General features: G+C 39.2%; 1 protein-coding gene across 3 annotated transcripts in view; it reads left to right on the forward strand.

Moving 5' to 3' along the window:
* The window catches only part of AFAP1 (actin filament associated protein 1), a 111,091-nt gene that overhangs the window by 38,504 nt on the left and 51,837 nt on the right, over window positions 1-20,750 (forward strand). For all 3 annotated transcript variants that reach the window (XM_021550755.3, XM_021550756.3, XM_085578519.1), the window contains exons 2-3: window positions 10,606-10,734; window positions 15,811-15,908. In XM_021550755.3, coding sequence (XP_021406430.3) covers window positions 10,608-10,734; window positions 15,811-15,908 — 225 coding nt within the window. In that variant the 5' untranslated portion in view covers window positions 10,606-10,607. The remainder of the gene's footprint in view (window positions 1-10,605; window positions 10,735-15,810; window positions 15,909-20,750) is intronic.

Below are 20,750 nucleotides of genomic sequence, written 5' to 3' on the forward strand. Positions count from 1 at the left end.
TGTTTGTGCTCTGATGCAATGGGATCACTTTTATAGAGAGTCAGCACATTTTTGATAATAACCGAGACCAACAGATGCATCAGGCTGTGGTTTCCTAGCAAGGTTATGAGTCTGGGAAAAACAAAGCACATGAACTCAGGAAAATGTGCAAACTTGCTATAAACTAATCGTTGCTGTTTTGCTTTTTTTCTTGAGGGAGGGTGGTGGGTTTTTGCCTTCAGAATCTCAGTGGGAGGACATTTGGCAGTGCATCTTCTTTGTTACTCAGGAATATGGATAAAGCTGGGGATCACCTTTTGGCAAATGTGGTTAAACAAACCATCCAGGATCTCATCCTGACAAACAAGGCATTGGGTTGATGGCACACCCAGCCCCTGGTGAAGCTCACGTTGATCAGGACATTCCCTCAGTTGTGACAGAAGCTTCATGAGGACAAATGGATATGCAGTGAACCTCTTAGCCATAAAATGTGACTTCCCTGCCCACGTGATATGCTGAAGTGTGCTCAGAGGTAATTTCTGCTTGCTGTGTAGTTTGAATATAGGGTTTTATTCCGAACCCAATGGTCCATTTTTATTTTGATAGTATCCCTCAGCTTGACACAAGTGGGCAGTCACAGAGAGAAATATGCTAAGGATGTAGGTAAAGTGCTTTTTTTCTTCTCTCCTTTAGCCTGATAGGAAGTTTTTAAATGCTGTAACAGTGAGGAGCTGATGTTGCTTGTGCTGTTCAGTCCCAGCACTTTTTACAAACAGTAAATTTTCTCCTTGACCTGAAGAAACGAAGCCAGACTCAGAGTGATGAGAGCCACTAGTAACATTTTGGACATACATCCTCAGAGCTTAGAAGTATTCTTGGAATATGGAATAATAATTTTATTTTTTGTGAACACCACCTCTCTGTTGGAAAGGGCCAGGTGTGGGGGGGAGGATGGTGCTGGCACAGCTGGCCAGGCAGTGCCCGTGCTGGTGCCAGGATATGTTCTGGCAGCTGCCCTGGTCTCCCATCCTCAGAGCTGCATTTTCCCACTGCTGGCAGGAGGAACAGGCATCTGACTGTCTGTCTGCTTTGCTCCTTTTGCAATGGAATGAAGTTAGTGCCTTTTAGATGTAAATAACTAAACCACTTTTTTTTTCTCTCTCTGAACTCATCCTGCTGCTTTGGTTAGTGAAACTGATCAGAAGGATTGGGAGATTTTATTTTTTTACCATGGGAAAAGATTTGCAGGGTCTGACCCAAAGGTAGATAACAAACCAGCATGATGAGACATGGTGCAAGTGTTGGTCAAGGGGGAATGTGAGGATTATTGCTGAAGGGAATGCTGAAAGAAAGAGGGATTTCATGGGAGAGAGGGAGGCTGCTTGGCAGGGAAAAGGGAGCTGTTCCAAACATATGGGGCAGTGTGACCAGATGTAAAAAATGCCAAATAATGTCCAGAAAATGATGCAAGAGGAGTCTAAGTCATGGAGGTAAATTTTCCCTGATATCTTTTAGGTAAGTTGATCCAGCACAGTCTGTATTCCAAAGAGGTGCAAGGTTGATTGGGTAGAAGAGGAAAGGTGGCTGGAGCAGCCTGAGAGAAGGGTGCTGGCAGCAGTTTATTGCTGTTTCTTAAACATATGTTTTCTGGTTTCATGATAAATTCATAGCACAGCTATAATGAAAATGAAATCTCTGTAAAATACAAGGATTTGCTGCCTGTCCAAGGTTGGAGTGAATTAGTTGGGCTTCAGTGAAACTGCATGAAGTACGCCAGATAAAGACCCAAAGTTTTGAATAAAGGGATTTTTTTTTCTTTCTTTTTTTTTTGTTGCAAGGAGAAATATTTATTTTTCTTCTGAATATATCTTGTTTTTCTGGATGATCAGTACTGCAGATGAAATTCACCATCTGTCAGTATTATGGATATTGAAAATAATTAATCTTTCCAATTAGTGTATTTCAAATGGTACATTGGTGACAGGGTGACGGCTTCTTACATGAGATCTGTTGGGTCTAAATCCAGTAATGAAAATTGTGCTGGAGTGTTTGTGCTCCTCTGTTCAGCATGCTCATTTTCAGGTCCCACCCTTGACAGTAGTATTGCCCATGTCCTGTCTGGGCAATGAGCCTGTCGTGTACTGCTGCCATTGTTTAAAACTCCCACAGTCACTTCCAGCATTCCATGCTAGAATATTTAAATGATGAGATTTCTGGCTATTTTAAATGCGGGAAAATGAGATTTTATGGTAAAATAGCATTTTGAATTCAGAGTCCAGTCCCCATTTTAGAATTACAGCTTTTTTTACATCATATCTAGATGAATCCACTGTTGAAAGGCATATATTGCTCTTTTCAATAGAGAATATATTTAATGCATTTATGGATCATGTGTGCCATCTGTATCAATTGTACATCTATTAATAGAAATTTTCAAAAGCCTGACAGAAAAAGCAGAGCATGCTTCTCTTCTTAGGGGGGAAGCATCGGACAATAATCAATGTATGGCAGAAGTTACTCACTTAGTAATGAACCCAACAGTGAGAACTGTCATATAAAAGTGTTGTAGGACAATAAAAAGGGGGATTTTTCCATCTTCACATCCAAATTTGAGAGCTTCTGGATCTATTCTTATAAAATGAAATATTATCTTATTTCTGGCTCTAATTTAGCTGCATACTGGAAGTCTGGAGCTCCAGATTCACAAAGTGAAAACTGTTCTTCTGTTGTACTTCTCACGTGGATGACATCATCAGACTCCGGACTTGAACAATTTTTAAGTTTGCTATTTGACATGAATAATAAAATTGTGTTGCTCAATACAGAAATACCATTATAATGTGCAGTTCCTTCCATTGCCATATTTGTATTTCTTTGTCCTTGTTTTGCTATCCTGTTTCTCCATTCCATTAACTTCCTTAATTTACTGTCTCACATTTCTTCTGGATATGCAATTATTCATAACTGATAGAAATTCTACCCTGAGAAGGGATCTGTGTTCATTGAGGACCCGAGTGAAGAACTCCCAAGGGGTGCTGCAGTGCAGCAAGGGGTGCTCTTTGTTTTTACTTCCACAGGTCACTTGTTTCTGTGTGACTCAGCCTTATCTGAGCCCCATTTCCCTGGGATTTGGAGACAGGCACAGACTTTCACCTCCTACCACAGATTTTCTGTCCTCATCAGAGGGAACTGCTTTTCTTTTGTGGATTTACAGCCTGTTCCTTAATTCTGTAGTGGCTGCTTATCTTTGGTGGTTTGGAGAGAGGGAGGAGGTGAGATAATGCAGGAGCCAGCAGACAGGACCTGGAATGTCTTGTCCTGATGGGATGATGTCAGCTGATACTTTCAGAGATGGTTAAATGCAAGAAATTCCAGTTTCCTGCTGCAGAAGGATAATGGGAGTCCAAAAAGAAAACAGCCTGAGTGCCCACAGAGAGCACAGAGGCAGGAGGGTGAGACTTTCTCAGCCTGCTTCTTATTCAGTGAGAGTGAAACCCATGTTCATGTTTTTTACAAAGTGTGTTACATTTCTTTTGGGAGCAAAAGAAATCTCATATGGAAAACATACTTTTAGATAAAGTCTTGAATAACTTTATAAAGTCCACTGTAACTTTATTTAGTCATCAGCATTTCTTTTTCTTTTTGGCTAGCATATTATGAGTTCCAGGTAGATAATTGATGCTTCAGTAAAAATAAATACCTTGAACACTATTTTTTCTTCTTTTTGGTTCTTCTTTTGTTTCTTATTCCTTTTTTTGTCTTTATTTCTCCTTTATTCATCTTTCCTTCTTTATTTCATTTTTAGTTCTTATTTTTTTCCTATGAGTCTGTGAATTTGCTTAAAAGCAGATGTTCCTCTCCAAAGTCTATGGTGTTGCTTAAACACTGGTCTGCACTTAGAAAAATAAATGCTTTATCCATCCACCCTGTGCTAATGGATTACACCCCAGCATTGCTGTCACTCATTGCATGGCTGTAGGATTCAGTGATGGAGCAGGATTTTTGGCAGCTTGTTTCTTGTCCAAACATTCCTTAATGCGTTCCCACCTCTTGTTTTATCACCCAGATATTGTAACAGTAGCATTTGGAGCTCTGATAGCTTTTTTGGAAAGCTGGTTTTGTAAAAGCCAATTCCTTGAGAGCTGAAGCAGAGAGAAGAAGGAGAAAGAGGAATACATATGGGTTGTGGGTGAAGTGATCCCCTGACATTCATTGAGGTTGATCATAAATATGCACGAGACAAGAGGAGATTTTAGTAAATTTGTTTTGCCTCTCTTGCCCCAAGTTATCTGGAGAGAATCTTTGTGACAGGCCAGGGAGTGCTAAATTTTAAACAAAATAAGTTTTTTTGGCAGTTTTTAGAGGAGTGTAATTTTTTAATGCTAAAACACTCTAATGAAAATTCTTATATATGTTTTACTTGCTTCATACTAGTTTTTCATCTCTAGGGCTTCATTTACTATTTAGGGTTCACCCCCTTTTAAAACACTACCATTCTTTAATGCCATGTATCCCCAGGCTCATCATCTTCACTTTCTGAAGCGGGATCCAGCATATTTATCAGCTAAATCCATCACACCTTGTACATTGTGGTTTTCAGGGGGCACGTGCAACCAAGAGAAAACCCATCAAGTGAGAAATCTTGTCTCCTCACAGGGTGTTCCTCAAGCAGCAAGACTTTTTATTTCTTGGGGCAGGGAATTCCAATGCAATTTTCAAATATGTCAACTAGTTTCTGGTAGCAGATTGAAAAAATTAAAAGCTTTTCCTACTGCTAAATATGCTCTTACTGCCTGCTTTCAGATCTTGTGTGCTTCTGTGTGAAAATCTTTTCCTGGATAATGATAAAATGATCATGAAAGGACCTTTTTTTTTAATTGCTGGATACAGGATATTTGTAACTGTGTCATAGGATTGAGTGGAAGTGCATCAAAGTGATTTAGTATTTTTCTTCCTAAAGATTTTTGTCTCCTTGTGGCTCTGTATTCATTGTAGTGCCCCTGATATTTATAGGTTTATAAAAAACAGCCATGGCTTCCTCATCAGTAATCTGTCATGAGCTTTTAAATAAAATATTCAAATTCCAGCATCCAAAATTAAGGATAGTGGCACTATTTCAAGAGAAATGGATATAAGCACAAAGTTCACATTCTGCTTTTTATTTTAAATGAGAACATATGTCTTGTTTCTACAGTGTTGCTTGTGTACCCAATGAGGTTTTTTGAAGGATTGGGAGAGTCTATGTTTCAAGAAGTTTTTATATGTAGGTTGAAGATTGACCTCAATATTACCCATTAATCCAATCAAATTTGTTTGGGGAAGTCAAGTGGGATCGCCCCTCACTTGGGCTCAGGATGCTGACAGAAATGTTTTGCTTTCCTGGAAGATGTATTTCACATAAATACACCTCTCTCCTCAAACAGAGAGATAGCAAGGTGAAAGTCTCTGGCCTGTATTGTATACAAAGTCAGATTAGGTGATTTCTTGTCGTGGGTCTCTGTTTTAGCCTTCAACTTCTGCAAATGAGAAGAAGTTGAACAGAGAGCAAAAAACGTAAGCACAGAGAAGTTTGATTCAGCAATGTTCAAGGAACTGATCAATAGGATCTTCTAAAAAACTGAAACTAAATTAAAATTCATGTTACTGTGATACACTTTTATACTTATGTATTTTCATAAATGCATTTATAGCAGACATGCAAGCATGGAAGTACAGTTACTCTGTGTGGCAGGTTTGTGCTGTATGGACAAGACAATTATTAATAAACATACTTCCTGTCCTCCTTCCTGGATTTACATTTCTTTTTCTTTAAAAGTTCACCAGTGTATATTAGTCAACTGAAAAACACTTTCAGGTCATTTGTGCTATGGCAAGGTTAAGAAATCCTGTAATTGCTAGGACTGACCAAAAACAATCTGACCATTTTTTTAATGAGCTCATTCTTGTCATTTCTTCTGGTTTAAGCAACCTTGAAATCATGTGTGTGATACAGAACTGTCCCTACAATTTTTTTCGAATCAACTGGAAGTGAAAACTATATTCTTTTTAAAAATGGTTATAAGCTAGTATCTGTAAACATAGATTTGGAATAATTGCATCATTATGCATTTTTATTCCCTTTTGGTTTTAGTTCTGGTTTGGAACAAAATCTGCAGTGTGATGTAATTGCCTTCTGATTATTTTTGCCTTGGTGTATTCTGTTGCTGGCTTGTGTATGTAGTTTTTATGTGCTGCCATTTGAAAAATTTTAAAACTCTTGAGAGCTGGTCTTGGAAACCCTTCTGGATTTATCATTGTTTTTTTATTTGTGCATGGCAATTACAGCAACCCATTAGGGGCCTATAATTCCTATTGAGCATAGAGTGGACTTATCATCATTTAATATGGAATGTGATCTTGTTCCTCAGTCAAGCTGAAATCAGTTTACTGTTGTGATTACCATCCCTGGGCTCCACCCTGCCTTTCACCACCTGCCACTTATCAGTAATTCCTTTGGCAATGAGAATACAGCCAAAACTGTCAAATAAATTGGCCCCTTTTTGAGAGCCTTCTTCTGATTATTATTCTTTCTTTGTGGTGATGTCAGATTTCCAAGGGAAATCTCTCACTGGAAGAGTATGTTTTTCTTTGGTGCTTGCATCACCCTCTCTTTTTGAGTCTCCATTTAAGAAATAATGATTGCTTACTGAACATATGTAGATTTTATGTTATTCAATTCCATTTTTTTTGTGAGCACATCATCGCATTTCTAGGAAGAAGAAAATAAGATTTTTTAATCTAGAAAATCAGCCAAGGATTGACAACAGGGAAACTTGTTTCTTCCTCTGAACATACATACAAGTTTATTTGTTGCCATCTTGGAAAAACGAGTTTCAGTATTTTATTTCAATACACTTTGTGGCAGTATTTCTGCTCTTTCCTTAAGCAACAAAAGTACTAACAGAAGAAAGTATGCTTTGGGATATGTGGAAAGAGTGTTTCTTGCTAGCTGGGAAGTGTTTCCCTTTCTTATTGGATGTTTGACATCACTGCATATATGAGGTGAAATTCAGAACTTCCTTCACAGTTTGATATTTATGATGCTATTAACTCCCACCAAAAAAAAAAAAAAAAAAAAAAAAAAAAAAAAAAAAAAATCCCTCATTTAGTCCTGGTAGAAACAATGTCTGAGTGATTTCTAGCATTTTTTACCAGCTGCTAACAATTGCATTGTGTTGTCGCGCTCGGAATTGTGAATTGTGTGAACTGAAGCACCTGAGGTGGGTGCCATCACCTGTGCCTTGGCAAGGCAGGAGCAGCAATCTCTTGCTGTGTCCCTGGCAGAGGCTCTGCGGGATGGCCGCGTGTCACCGAGGCGCTGCTCGCGTGTTTTGGCGTCTTTTCCAGTGCTGCCTCGCTGCTGCCAGCTTCATCTTCCCATCCTCTTCTCCATCCTAACCAAAGCTTTGTGTTTTAAATCCTCTGCCGGGGAAGTGAAGTGGCTTCCAGTGCCTTTGGTGGGCTGGTCGTTGTAGGTCAATGGGAAGTGCAGTGCAGAGTTCCTCCAGGACATAGAGGAAAGCCACACGTTTATGGTGCAACCAGGAGAGATTTGGGCTGGTGCCAGCTCCCAGAAGTCTCCCCAGTTGTGGTTTCCTATCTCTTGTCCTCTTGCTTCCCTGTCTCCTTCCCTGGTAACTCCCTCTTGCTCTGTTTTCATTTCTCATTGTGCAATCCATCTGTTTATACTAGATTATAAGATTCTGAGACGAAGCATCTGATAATTTTTAATAATTTAACACAGTTGTGTACACTTTGCATATCAAAGGTATCTGATGCTTCCATCCTTTTTTTCCCTTCCTAGAAGTGAAGGTTCTCAGCAAAGAAATGAGGTGACTGTGGCATAAAGTATTCTTTGGTGAAGAGGTGAAGGCAGAGCTCCCTTTCAGCCTATTTACAGTCCCTTGCCTTAAAGAAATCAGGAAACATGGCATTGCAAAGAAATATTAGTGCATATATGCAATTACTAACAGTAATTGCAATTACTAACAATAAATACGGCTGTAGAACTACATGAAAAATATACATTTCTTGTACTGCATGCTGATGAGGTTTCACAATGATTGCCTAGATTGTATAATAATGATAGCTTTTGAAAGCCTATATCATATCAAGTAACTATTAAAATATTAATATATTCTATAACTGAAACGAACCATATTAATGCATTTTCTATTCAAAGCATACTCAAAAGCTGCAGACTGCTCTACACAGAATGGAATATACATCTTGTCTCTAAACTTTAATTTGAGAAAAAGATAAGAGCTGATTATTTGGGTATTACTATTTTTTTGGTCATATGGCCTTTTTATTTCCCCTAGAGTCTTGTGATCACTTACCACTTTGCAAATCTGAACCTATGCCTTTGTGCTCCAGAAAGCTGCATGCTGTATATATGTTGTTTCATAATTTGAACAACTCTGGAAGTAATAGGGTTGTTGTGAAATACTTTGGATTTCTGACAGTCTTCTAGAGATGTGATGGCAAAAAACAATTACCATTGTAGCCATGGGATGTCTTTCATGAGCTACATTGTGAAGTAACACAGTTTTCCTATAATTTTAAATACCCTCTTTCTGCCAATATATTTTGAAAATTTTTGGGAAACATAGTTCCTGAAAATTTGGACAGTTTATGTAATGGCAGTGCTACTGCTCAGTTGGATAAAAGAGTATCATCACCAAGCTTGGGCAGGATGGAATTATATGTACAAATGAATAGTGTCTTTGAGAAAATTCAGTGTATGGGTCTGGAGCAGAAGTCTTAAGGAGCAGTATCTAAGGGAGCTGAGATTGTTTAGAGTGGAGAAAATGGGATTCAGGGTGGCCAGTGTCTGCAACTACCTGAAAGGAGGTTGTAGAGAGGTGGTTGTCAGGGTTTTACCCCACTCAGCAAGAGGAAATGCCCTCAGTTTGTACCAGGGGATGTTTAGACTGGATATTATGAAAAATGTCTTTGTGAAAAGATGGTCAAACATTGCAACAGGGTGCCCAGGCAAGTGGTGAAGTCACTGTCCTTGATAAACATGTGGATGTGGTGCTTAGGGACATGGTTTAGTGGTGCACTTCACACTGCTGTAGTTGGACTTGATGATCTTAAAAGTCTTTTACAGCTTAAATGATTTTATGAAAATACTTGCCCAAGTGTACTTCTTCAGGAATTTCTTTGTTAAGATGTTTTCATGCCCTGGTATTGCTGACTAGCACATCTTCTGCACTTGCCAGGAGTTTGTTGGCTTTGCCAGAGCAGTCTGAGCATAGGTACAGTCTCCAAATGCATGGAAAATCTGCATTTCTTGGAGACAAAAATAGTCCCGGAGTCCCTTGCAGGAGTGTAGCTGACATCTACAGGCTTCCCTGCAATGTGCTGTTGTCAAATGTGGGATAAAGCAAATGCACTTCAAACAAGGGTTGTTTAAACATCCTGACACTTTCTCAGAAATGGAAGAAAGGATTCCAGGCTCACTTGGATAAAGAATTGTATCAGAAAGGTTTTAGGAATAGGGAAGAGCTTGTATGGGAGTAAGCAGCAAAGAAAGATCTTTTAGAGGTCTGAAGGGGCTTAGCAGCAGTTGCTCAATTAGGCCTTGAAAAGACTATAAAAATAAATGTGATTAAGTAGAGAAAAATTTAAGTGGAGGCATTTTGGAACGAGGATACAAAACTATAAATAGTACTTCCCCTTAAGTGAAGGGACCAGAGAATCTCAGAATTATGAGAGAAGTGAAGCATGAAAATGGGGTTCAATACCATGGGTTTCCTCAGAAACCTGCTGAAGAGATGTCATATGATCAGGCTGTAACAAAGGTATTTGTATGTATGGTCTGAGCTACCACTGTTCTTAGGACAATGCAAGACTTTAGGGATAACCTGAAAGGAAAAATAAGTAGAACCGTGCTTATGAAATTCATTGATGAAAAAATGGAGAAGCACTGGGAATAGAGAGAAGGAATGTATTTTTTTCTAGAGTTGGAAAGCTTTGAGGTCTGGAATGATAGAATAGGATGAAATGTGAAATCCATCACATGGAATCTGGGGACTGATAAGAAAACGTGAGAGATTGGGAGCTTGTGTTTAGAGATCATAAAAAAGAAAAATCACTGCAAAGAAAGGAGTACCTGCTCTTTCTTACCACAGCAAACAGAAAAAAAAAAAAGATGAAGAAAAGATTCATTAAAATACCAGTGGTGTCTGGAAGCTTTACCAAGCCTTAAATTTGTCCTGTGGTAATAAATTTTGCAGTTTGTTAATGGGAGGGGAGCTGGAGTGGCAGAAATAGAAAAGCCAGGGGCCACCATTCCTGCATGTAACTTGTCTAGTGCTGGCTTCATCATGTGGCATGTGAAAAGATATGTCTTTCAGATTGGAAATAAATGTTACAAATGCCAGCAGTGCTCACTAATGGATTATTCTGTTGGTTCTGTTAGTGTATAATAATGTTAAAGTCGCTTTTCAGCAGGGAGGACTTCATTTAATTTTTAAAAAATATTAGGAAATAACTGTGAATGTGGATAAATGAGAATTAACTCTTATATTTTTTTTCCATTGGGGCTTTTCAGAAAAAGTAATCTATTATTTTGTCTTTCAGCCATGGAAGAGTTAATAGTTGAGCTGCGCCTGTTTCTTGAACTTCTGGACCATGAATATCTAACTTCCACTGTCAGGGAGAAGAAGGCAGTAATAACTAACATTCTCCTGAGGATACAGTCATCAAAAGGTCAGTGCTGGGGTGTGTTTTCTCGCTTGCAGAATGCACAGAATAAGTCTGTGCTCAGTGAAATAACTTTTAAGAGCTGAAGACAAGCCCTAAATTGAAGCAAGACAGAAAGACAGGGTGAAGCCAAAGTGTAACTTTCCTGAATGCTTTCCTTTGTGTCCAGCAATAAAATACAGCAAAAGGCACACTTAGCAGTCTGTTGGGTGCACATAGGTGAACCCAGTGATAGAATTATTGCCTAGGTAGAATGTTTTCACTTCTGCTGGTAGAGTGGCTTCTTCATTTAGTTTGTGCCAGTAATGCTCTTAGTGAGTTTTAATGTCAGAGAATGCTGGCCACAGCAGTGTTTGTTCTGTGTCAAATGACCCAAATCCATCAAAAGCCTTGATACTGAGGTGGAGTCTGGTGCATAACTGATATAGGAGTGCCAAGCCAGAGATAGGAAATGGTTGTCAGAATGTTTGGATTGCATTTTGCAATTAGACTCACTTTCATGTTTTCTTCATATCTAAAACCATTTTTATTGCACAATTGCTTGTCTCCATCAAGGTTATGGAACTGAGTGCAGCATAAGTGATTCACTGTGTACAGGAACCTTTCCTCAGAGTTTAGTGAAGAACGTTCCTCACTATTTTTTCTAACAGTACCCTTTTATTTTTTATCACATTTTTCTGTGTGCAGTGACATCTGGGCCCTAGGACCTCTGTCTTCACTACATCTGACAGAAGTACTGCCAGTATAAAACCCCAGTTTAGATTTTTGAAAAATACCAGAGTTTGTTGAAGAAAAATGCCACATTGTGAGCAGCTGTATTTCTCTTGATTTGTTTTTTCTCTGGAGGTAGAAAAATGTGGTCTTGTTTGATGCAGTGTTGCCCCCATTTATTAAAGAAATAGTTTTTTGCTGTGGGATTTAAGTCCAAGGAGATCTTTAAAGTAATGATTGTCCTCTCTTCCATTTTGACATTTTCAAAGACCCATCACTATTTCTACTTCATGCTGAGAGAACAAGGTAGATACCAATTTCTAATGTTTTGGAAGGAGTCTTCATGCTCCAAAAGCTCATCAAAATGCACCAAACTCCTCAAAAATCTGTAGGGGTGAACCTGCAATTCATGTTTAGAAACAGCTGTATTTTACTGGCATTCAAAATGACCTCAGCAATGCAGAGCTGACACTGCCTGTTCTTGCAATCTTTACAGCTAGATCTATTGAGAAAAACATTTGACTTTTTCTAGAAGTTAGGTGTCATTCTGTTACCAACTTTGAAAACATGGGGAAAGATTGTCACATTCTTTCTTTTGGGATTGTGGATGGTGCTCCAAGATATGAAAACCCCTCCATTTCACAGTGCTGAGTATGTTTCTGGACTCCAGAGCTCAATTATTTATGCTGTTAAATTATGGAGTGGTGCTTGCATTGGTTTGGCCTGAGCAGACTTGTGTCCTCCATCAGTTTCCAGTCATGATGTGGGAGTTAGCTTGGGCAAAGATCTGCTCCTTACAGACAGTTCAAAATCACTTTGAGGGTGAGAGATCTTAACTGTGTGAATATTAATTTCTGTGTGCCAGGACACTTTCCTAGGTGTGTCCTTTCTATGTCTCTACATGCGGTGACAGATAAGAGGACTCAAGAACCACAGATTTCCATTATTCAGCACCTACCATTTAGGTTTTAAAGCCTGTTACAGGCTCTGTAACAAGATCCATTTCACCCAATTACAGGATCCATCCATCCCCAAGATCTCTATGAGATCCATGTATTAAGTGGTAGGGCTTTGATCAGTGCAGTTGTTACTGGAACATTTTACTCACCTCTAGTGCCTTCGTTCAAGGAGATCAAATGTAATTTCATAGAAAAGTTTTAAAAGTGATTAAAGGATCCAGAAATATGCCTTCAAATTAACCAAAATGAGGTGTCATAATTAATCTTTGTGTAAAAAAGGAGTGACTGAGAACAAGCTCCTAGACTTACACAGGAGTAAGTGCAATGGCTGAACGCTTGTTTTGAAGTGAAAATAAAGCACGTTTTGAGCACTGAAGCTATGAACTAATGGAAGAACTTAGCAAGTTCTGCATGCCATTGCTGGCATCTTATCAAGATGGAATATTTTGCTAAAAGATATGCTCTAGTTCAAACTAGAGTTAAGGAAGCCCCATAGTTCAGTTAAATAAGAGATCACAAGACTATGCTTTATATGTCTATAAACTTTAGTTTATGTAATTGAGTAGACTTTAAGACAGCATGGACTCTAAAAGAGCATCCAGTTTCTCTCCCCAGGCTACTCATGTATTGCCTCTTCCTTTCTGCTGGCACAAACATTATTTGCTTTTTTTTGCTGGTTTAGTCCTAACCAGTGTCACTTCTCTGTTCTGGTTCAACCTAAGGCCACACACATGCTTATGCTGGCTCAAAGGAGAGGTTGGTGCAGGGACAGGAGCAAGGCAGGGAAGGAGAGGAACTGCCTCCTTGGGAGCTCTGCCATCACATCCTGGCCTTGAGTGTGTGTGCAACTACCCAGGGAGTCATGTACTTTACTGGAGCCGACCCTGCTGCTTTTTTTATCAGTCATAACATTCAGTACTCCCATCCCTTTGAAACTATTCATCTCTTCATTAAAATTAAAAGCAATAAAAGATGCATGAACCCACAGTACTCTGTAACTAAGATGAACTATCATTTGGAGTCTGTTTTTCAAATTGTTGTTTTACTCCACCCACACAACTCCACGAGAGCTCTTGGGTTGCTGGCACAGTTTAAGAGGCTTGAGGACTATGCTGAGTTCAAGCTCTTTAGTTGCATTTGCAAAAATCAACAGGATGAATCCAATAGGATTTTTTGATTGCTGGAGAAAACCATGTAAGATCAATGGGGAATGCTGATGATGGATCTGGGAAACTGGGAACTGGCTGGCTTTGTTAGAACATCTGGAAATGAAGAATTGTTTTTCTTTGTAAAGGTGTGGAAGTTACTGTGATGGGCTGGTTGGGTTTCAGTAAAACCCTTCAAACTGAGTGAGTTCTTACTTGGGGAATTCTTCAGGAATATTTTGCCTTGTTTTGTTCCATCTCCCCTGAATGCACACTGTTTTATTCATCTAATATCTCTCAACCAGAGAGAACTGGGCCAGGCAGATGTGTTCTTCAGGTCGTAGCTGCTTGGCCTCAACCTACCTTGCATCCAAACCAGTGGTTACTCTGAATAGCTGGCAAAACTATAAACCTTATTTTTCCTCCTGAGCCTTGGCATGCCCAGTGGAGTGTAGGTCTGAAGAAAACACTTGTCATTTCATTCTAAAACTCAGACTTTCTTCTAAAAAACAAAGACACAAAGAGTTTATTTTGGAGTAAGAACTGTTGCTGGATTTAGTAATTTAATATGACTGTCAACACTGCCTGTTTTCCTTAACAGGACCTGATGCCCTAAATATGTTGTACTCCTATTGCAGTGTAAGTTGGTATAAGAAATTAAATGTTAGAGCAGGTTTTTGTTTAAATATACATATATGAAAACTGGAGAAAAATAGTTTTATGGCGTCAACAGTATTCACTTGGAATAGTTTGGGGTTTTTTCAATAAAAATCCTTTCATGACTTCCGGTTGTTATGGAAAGCATGGGAGACTTGGATATGGATGGCAGTCACAATATGGACTCATCACTCACCCTATGTAAAGAGCAATGAATTTAAGTTATACTGTAAAAAAAAAAAAAAAAAAAAAGGACTATTTCCCAAGACTAATCACTCTGTTGATTTGTAGGAAGAAAGAAGAATCTGTAGTCTTTAGAGACAGTTTAATATGTCAGTGTTGTTTTTCAAGCCATGACTTCACAGCCAGTGGGACTGGGATATTATGACACGAAATGTTTCATCATTGATTACATTTTTGAGAATTATATGATCTTGACCAAAAGGCATCCATTTGCCTATGTAAATACATATTTTAAAAGCACAAATAAAGACTAGGAACTAAATTCTGTTTAGGGTTAAGCAGGGTACAATCCATGGACTGAATTTTTGCCAGAACATTGAGGAGATGCACCCTAATCTTCTTTTGATATTTAGAAGAATAAACAGTATCCTGTTCCTATGAAGGGAATTCAAGTGTGATTTAAATTACTGTGTCAAAAACACATAGTGAGTTGGTCCTTCCTCTTTTCACCTATGAGGGAGATGCAACAATGACACAAAGGACCCTCAAAGCAGTTTTTACATTCATTCTTTTCCCTTATCAAATTCACCTGGAAAACTATGAGGTTATTAAAATAAAAAATTAGTAAGGAAATGGTGGGAAAATATGCTCAGTTCTATTAATGCTGAATTGGTTTGGGCAGTCCCTCAGCAGTGCTCCAGGCTGGGGTGTCATAGCATCCTGCTCCCCTGGGACTTAGACTCACACCACAGCCCCCGTGATCAGCAGGGAGCCCAGGGAACATGGGCACTGTGGGCTTGGCCAAAGAGCTGTCACCATCACTTCCAGGAAAAGCAGGCAGGTGGGGGCTCTTCTTCCACCCTCTTTCGATTCTTTTGGCATGAAAGATGGTTTGGGGCTCGTTTCTGCATGATGACCTTGCCCATCCAAAATGTGCTACAGGAGCAACTCTTGATCATGTCCATTGAAAAAAGGCAGCTGGTCATGTACTGCCCACAGGCTGTGTTTTATTCACAGTGTGGTGCCACTGGGATGCTTTCAAATGTGGCATATTCCCCCAATAAATATTTTTATCTGGCAGGCACCTTGGCAGCATGTTTGGAGTTTTAAGTCTTTTGAGTTTGAGATGGATGGGCAGTTCAGAATGATTTCCTGTAATTTTTTTCAGTGTCTGGTATTTGTTGATCCAAACAGCATATATGTCATTATCATATAGAGCAAGTATGTGTTTGTTCTGCTTGATTAAATTCCTGAATTCCCAGCATTCTTCCAGTCCTGCCTCAGTAACTGCACTTGGGAGGTGGGCTGTGATCAGAACTGCATGGCAGATTTCAGTGTGTGACAGTCAGACATGGGAGCCACATGTGGAAAAAATGCCTCATTTGCATCCACCAAGGTATTAAGTGATGTTTGTTTCTCTTCCACAGGTTTAGAAATAAAAGAACATGTCCAGAAGCAAGAAGTTGCCAACAGTTTGCCGGCGCCTCCTCAGATGCCTCTGCCAGAAATACCTCAGCAGTGGCTGGTGAGTGTTATGTTTAATTATATAAATCTATACAAGAGAGAATGTATTTATGGTAAGTCCTAAAAGAAATGGTTACAAGGGAGAAGAGCCTGCAGGTCCAGGGAAATAATTATTCCTCTCTTTGGTTGAGAGAATTTGGTTCAGCCTGCAGAAGAGATGTCAAAAAATTCCCTGTGGTGAAATAAGCCTGGGAATAGGTCACCTGCAAGGGCTGTGGAATGGCAATCCTTGGAGATTTTCAGAATTCATACAAAAGTCTGAGCAGCATAGCCTGAAATTCAAAAGTTGACCTGTCCTGTGTTGGAGGTTGGCCTAGCCAATCTCACAGGTCCCAGACAGTTTCTTACACTTTTATTGGTAACATTTCCTAGAGCAAGCCTAAATAGAAGACTCCTTTCAGTAGCTGAAAAATGAAGCTGCAGAGTTTTAAAATGAAGGAAGAATACTTCATTTTTTATTAATAAAGTCTTCAGTGCCTTTCCTGCCCAGTCTTTGGGTAAGGAAATTCCCTTCAGATCAAGCAGATGCACTGATTCAGATCAAGCATCTGCTTGATCTGAAGGGATCAAGAGGTGTTTATGACAAAGATACTGATTAAAATATCTATTTCAATCCTCCACTTGGGAGCAGCTGTCTTGTTATAGAAAAAAAATTGTAAACAAAGTTTCAATGCTTCTCTCCTAGTGACTTTACAGTAGATATAATTAAGAAAACATTTGCAACATCTTTTTTGGAGAAGCGTAAGCATATTGTGGTTTAGCTTGTTGAAGGTTGAACTGATACTGATAAAATATCATCCCTTTATTCTTGTGTGGAAAATTTTGTGCACAGGGATAAGGACCATCCATGGAGACCCTCGTTCACTAAAGCAGGAAGCACAGATGCAGCTCACAGGGCCAGAGTTACTGGATAGCTGATGTTCTGCCCCACTTTAGTCTGGTTTTTTGTTATCACATTTATGCCTGGGCCTGAGGGATATATAAGCCAATAGCATCTTATGAACATAACAACTAATGTATCAAATCAAGCTCCCAGCCAGCCTTTTGTAAAATGCTATGGACTGCAGAAAAAAACCAAACCAAAACAACACAACAAACATGTATTGTATGGAATACCTTAAACTTACTTTCCTTCTACACAAAGCCATCTTTAGGTTTGTGACAGTAGATTAATTATGCATATATTTAAGGATGCAAAAGAAGTCTTATTAATATGCAGTGAAACTTAGAGAATCCATTTCATGGTTAACAGTGCCAGAAACTGATTATTTTTATTTAATTCAAAATGCATACAGCATAAATTACAAGGGAAAGAGTTCAGAAGAGGCAGGATAATTATGCAAAAATGAACATACCTTTGAAATGTAGACTTCAGGTACTTCAGGTTTCATAAACTGAAACCAACTAAGATCCTCATTCTTTTATATTTGTGTGGGTTCAGTTTGGCTCTGAAGATTCAAGTTGTTTTTCTTAGGACAACCCATCTCCTTTTCCTTTTTCATACACTAATGTGCAAATTCCCCTAAAGTTGGTACAGCTGCAGCAAGTTAAATGGTGTGAAGTATGAATTAGGTCCAGGAGGTCAGCACTGGTTTTTGCAGTAGTTAATTTTGGATTTTTAATAACAAAAATATTTCTCTGAGATACTGTGGGAATTACCATGGAAGTTGACACAGTCAGAGCTGGCTGGTCTGCAGTGTGGCCTTCCCATGTTGAGCCTGGCAAAACAGAGTTTGAACATGGTCCTCCCTTGCTTCTAACAGTGCAGATGTTTTCACCTTGAATTAATTTTTTCCATAGTGCTAGAAGCTGATTTTTGCCAGTGTTTCTGCAATTCTGTTGCTGCTGTCAGGCAGTGGTGGATTTCACCTCCCTTTCAGTGCCACTATGAGATGAGCCAGGAGGTGTTTCAAGCCTCTCATTGTCTTGCAATAACCAAATACAGGATACAAGTGGTGATATTTTAATATGGTAGCACATTGTAATTTGTGAAAAAATGACTGACTGCTGCTGTCCTGCAAAAGACCAGGAGGAATCCGAAGAAAAAGACAAAACCATCAGCTTTTTGTCCTTTGAACACTGTGGTAAGCTCAGGCCCCAGTCTTACTTTGAATTCTTCTCCTGAAGTCACATTGATATAATGGAATTGATCATCAGCCATTTCTTGGAAACTTTTCACTATTAGGTGTCTCTTTGTAAAACCCTTGTTATTATTGATATGTTCAGAGACTGTCATATTAGCTTTCTTTTCATACACAGGACATCAGTGACAGTGGCCAAAATGTAATTCTCTCAGCCATTACTGCTCTTGCATGGTGATTTTCAATCCACCCTGGATCAATGGACTCCTAAAAATGTGTAGCTGATGCCAATCCCTATGAAAACTGTACATAATTGCAGTCATATAAATACTGAGCTATCTTTCCTAGCCATTTTTCATAGATGGTGTTCCCATAGCTGAGTGGAAAAAAATTCCCTGGGCCCACCAGGCTGGAATATCCTTCTGCTGGTTGCCCTTCTTCATGTGGCAAGTTGGAAGTCATTCTCTATGGCACCTCTTTTTGACAGCTATTCAGGACAGAAAGTTTTTTCCACTTGCTAAGTAACATCTAGTGATGGTCTCAGCCTCCAATGAAAACACGTTGTGCTGATGGAGCATAGGAATTTACTGGAGGTGGGAATCAATAACTTCAAATAAACTATACACTCTTTTAAAATCTCTGGGTTTAGCCCATTAGTTTTTGAATGTGATGAAAATTAAAGGTTCATTTACACCACTGTTGCTTTTTATGTCACTCAAGGATTTCTGCATTCAAAAATGTTTAGTCTGAATTGGTGTTTAAGTTTCTACTTATGTAAAGATGTGTGGGTGGGAAGGAATTCAATACTCCTTAAAGTAGTGCCAGGAGCCAGAATTATGTGTGGGCAGGTGCTGTGCAAGGTTTCCTTTGTAAATCTGTAAATAGACCTGCATATTTGCTCAGGCCAAATCTTTTATCAGTTTTGTTATTCATCAGCCCATGAACAAAGAGTATAAAATTCATTTTATTAAGACATACTATTAATAGTTTAAAGTAAGTCTTAAGTTATTAAAACACATTAGAGCTTGGAGAGTTTTACTGGACTCTGTGGGCTTTGAAGGGACAAAGTTGAGAGACAATGTTGAGCCTTAGGTATACTTGAATTAAGAAAATCACTAAGCACACAGTCTCTTAGTAATTCTCTTTTATATACATTTCCTTGGCTACATCTAGCTCTTTAGATGTAGAGAGCTAGTCTGGCAGACTTTCTGTCAGGGATAGAAAGCTCAAATCCCCTCTTGCTTTAGTCTGTGTGTGCAGCTCCTTTAGGTGGCTGGCAAAGTAAATGCTGCAGATAAAGGATGCGAAGCTTAAAGGCAACTCTGAGTCCCTCTGGAGAGCTGAGACACCACTTGTCTGGGTGTGTTACTCTGAGTTTGCCAGCAGGGATGCCAGCAGCTCTGAGGCTTTGTTTGGGTCAGCTGCAGAGCAGGAGGTCACTGTGTTTGAAATGGAGTCCTGTCTGTTCTCCCTTCCTCAACCTGCTCACTGCCAGGGCTTGTCTTCAGCCTGCCTCATCCACCTCCACAGCAGCAGCAGCTTTTATGGCTTTCCCCTGCTCTTCACAGGCATGCAGCACTGCTTGATGGTGGGTTTGGAGGAGTAACAGAGCCAAGGCTCTGTGCATGCTTCAAAGTGCTGCTGGTGGTTTAACACCTGGGATCCCATCCTTGCACCATCACCAAGCTGCCTTGAAGCACATTTTCCACTGAGGCAGTAGGATAATATCTGGTGTATCCCGCTGCTCAGATGTGCCTGAGGATTACTGGCATAAATTATCCACAGCATGACAGTGACAGAATACTTCTAGCCTCCAAGGATTTGGATGTCATATTGCATCTGACAGTTGGTGATTTCATTGCACTGTGCTGTCCAACAAAATCAAACACAAACAGCACACTTAGCTATTTTGCATGATTTTCACAGTGAAATCGAGTGTATGTTTTGTTTTTCTTGGAATATTGACAATTTAATAATTATTTGACCGCAACAAATGTTCAGCAAAATTCCAGAACCCTGCAGATATGAATCAAAAGAATGGGTCATCTTCCTCCAACCCACTCCATAATGCACATTCACTCTGTAGGAGTGCTTCATATCAATGGGTTTCCTGATGTGGAGAAATCATTTGAAGCCTCCCTTTATCTGGCTGCCTGTCAGGAAAACTCTTAGGTATTTGTTAGAAAATGCTGAAATGAGACAATGTCCTTGCAGAAGAAGAAAAATCACCTGGAAATCGAAAGGATTCTTGAGGTGATTTATCACCAGTTATATCATTCTTTGCACAGCAAACAAAAAAGTGACAGTTTTTGAACTTTTTCTAAAGTGTGCCTTGAGAAAAGTGCCATAACAGAAGCAAGAGGCCCATGTGTCAGGTGGATACTTGGGAATCTCTTGTTTAATTTGCCTTTTTCTTCTAACACTGAAAAACAATTTTTATTCTCTGTTACTCTTTAAAGATGATCTAAAGACAGTGCTAATTTTCAGGTTCTTTCCTTCTTGGAGCAGAGTCAAAAGAAGAATTGAAAGCCACAAAAATAAATGTACCACATATTCATTCAAAGCTGGCTATACCTTCAGCTTGAACAGGTCTGGGCAAGTTCTTCCATAATGAAGGAACAAGTAAAGAGGCCTTTTAAAATTATCAGTGCAGTTACTCTTACTGCAGGCAATGATAAAATATTAACCCTTTCAGAAACCGACTAAAATCTATTCACTAGCATTTAGGTTTCTTTAGCCACTGTTTCAATTTTGAAGTTGTT

This window comes from Lonchura striata, chromosome 4 (assembly GCF_050655825.1).
Source record: "Lonchura striata isolate lonStrDom1 chromosome 4, ASM5065582v1, whole genome shotgun sequence".
NCBI lineage: Eukaryota > Metazoa > Chordata > Aves > Passeriformes > Estrildidae > Lonchura > Lonchura striata.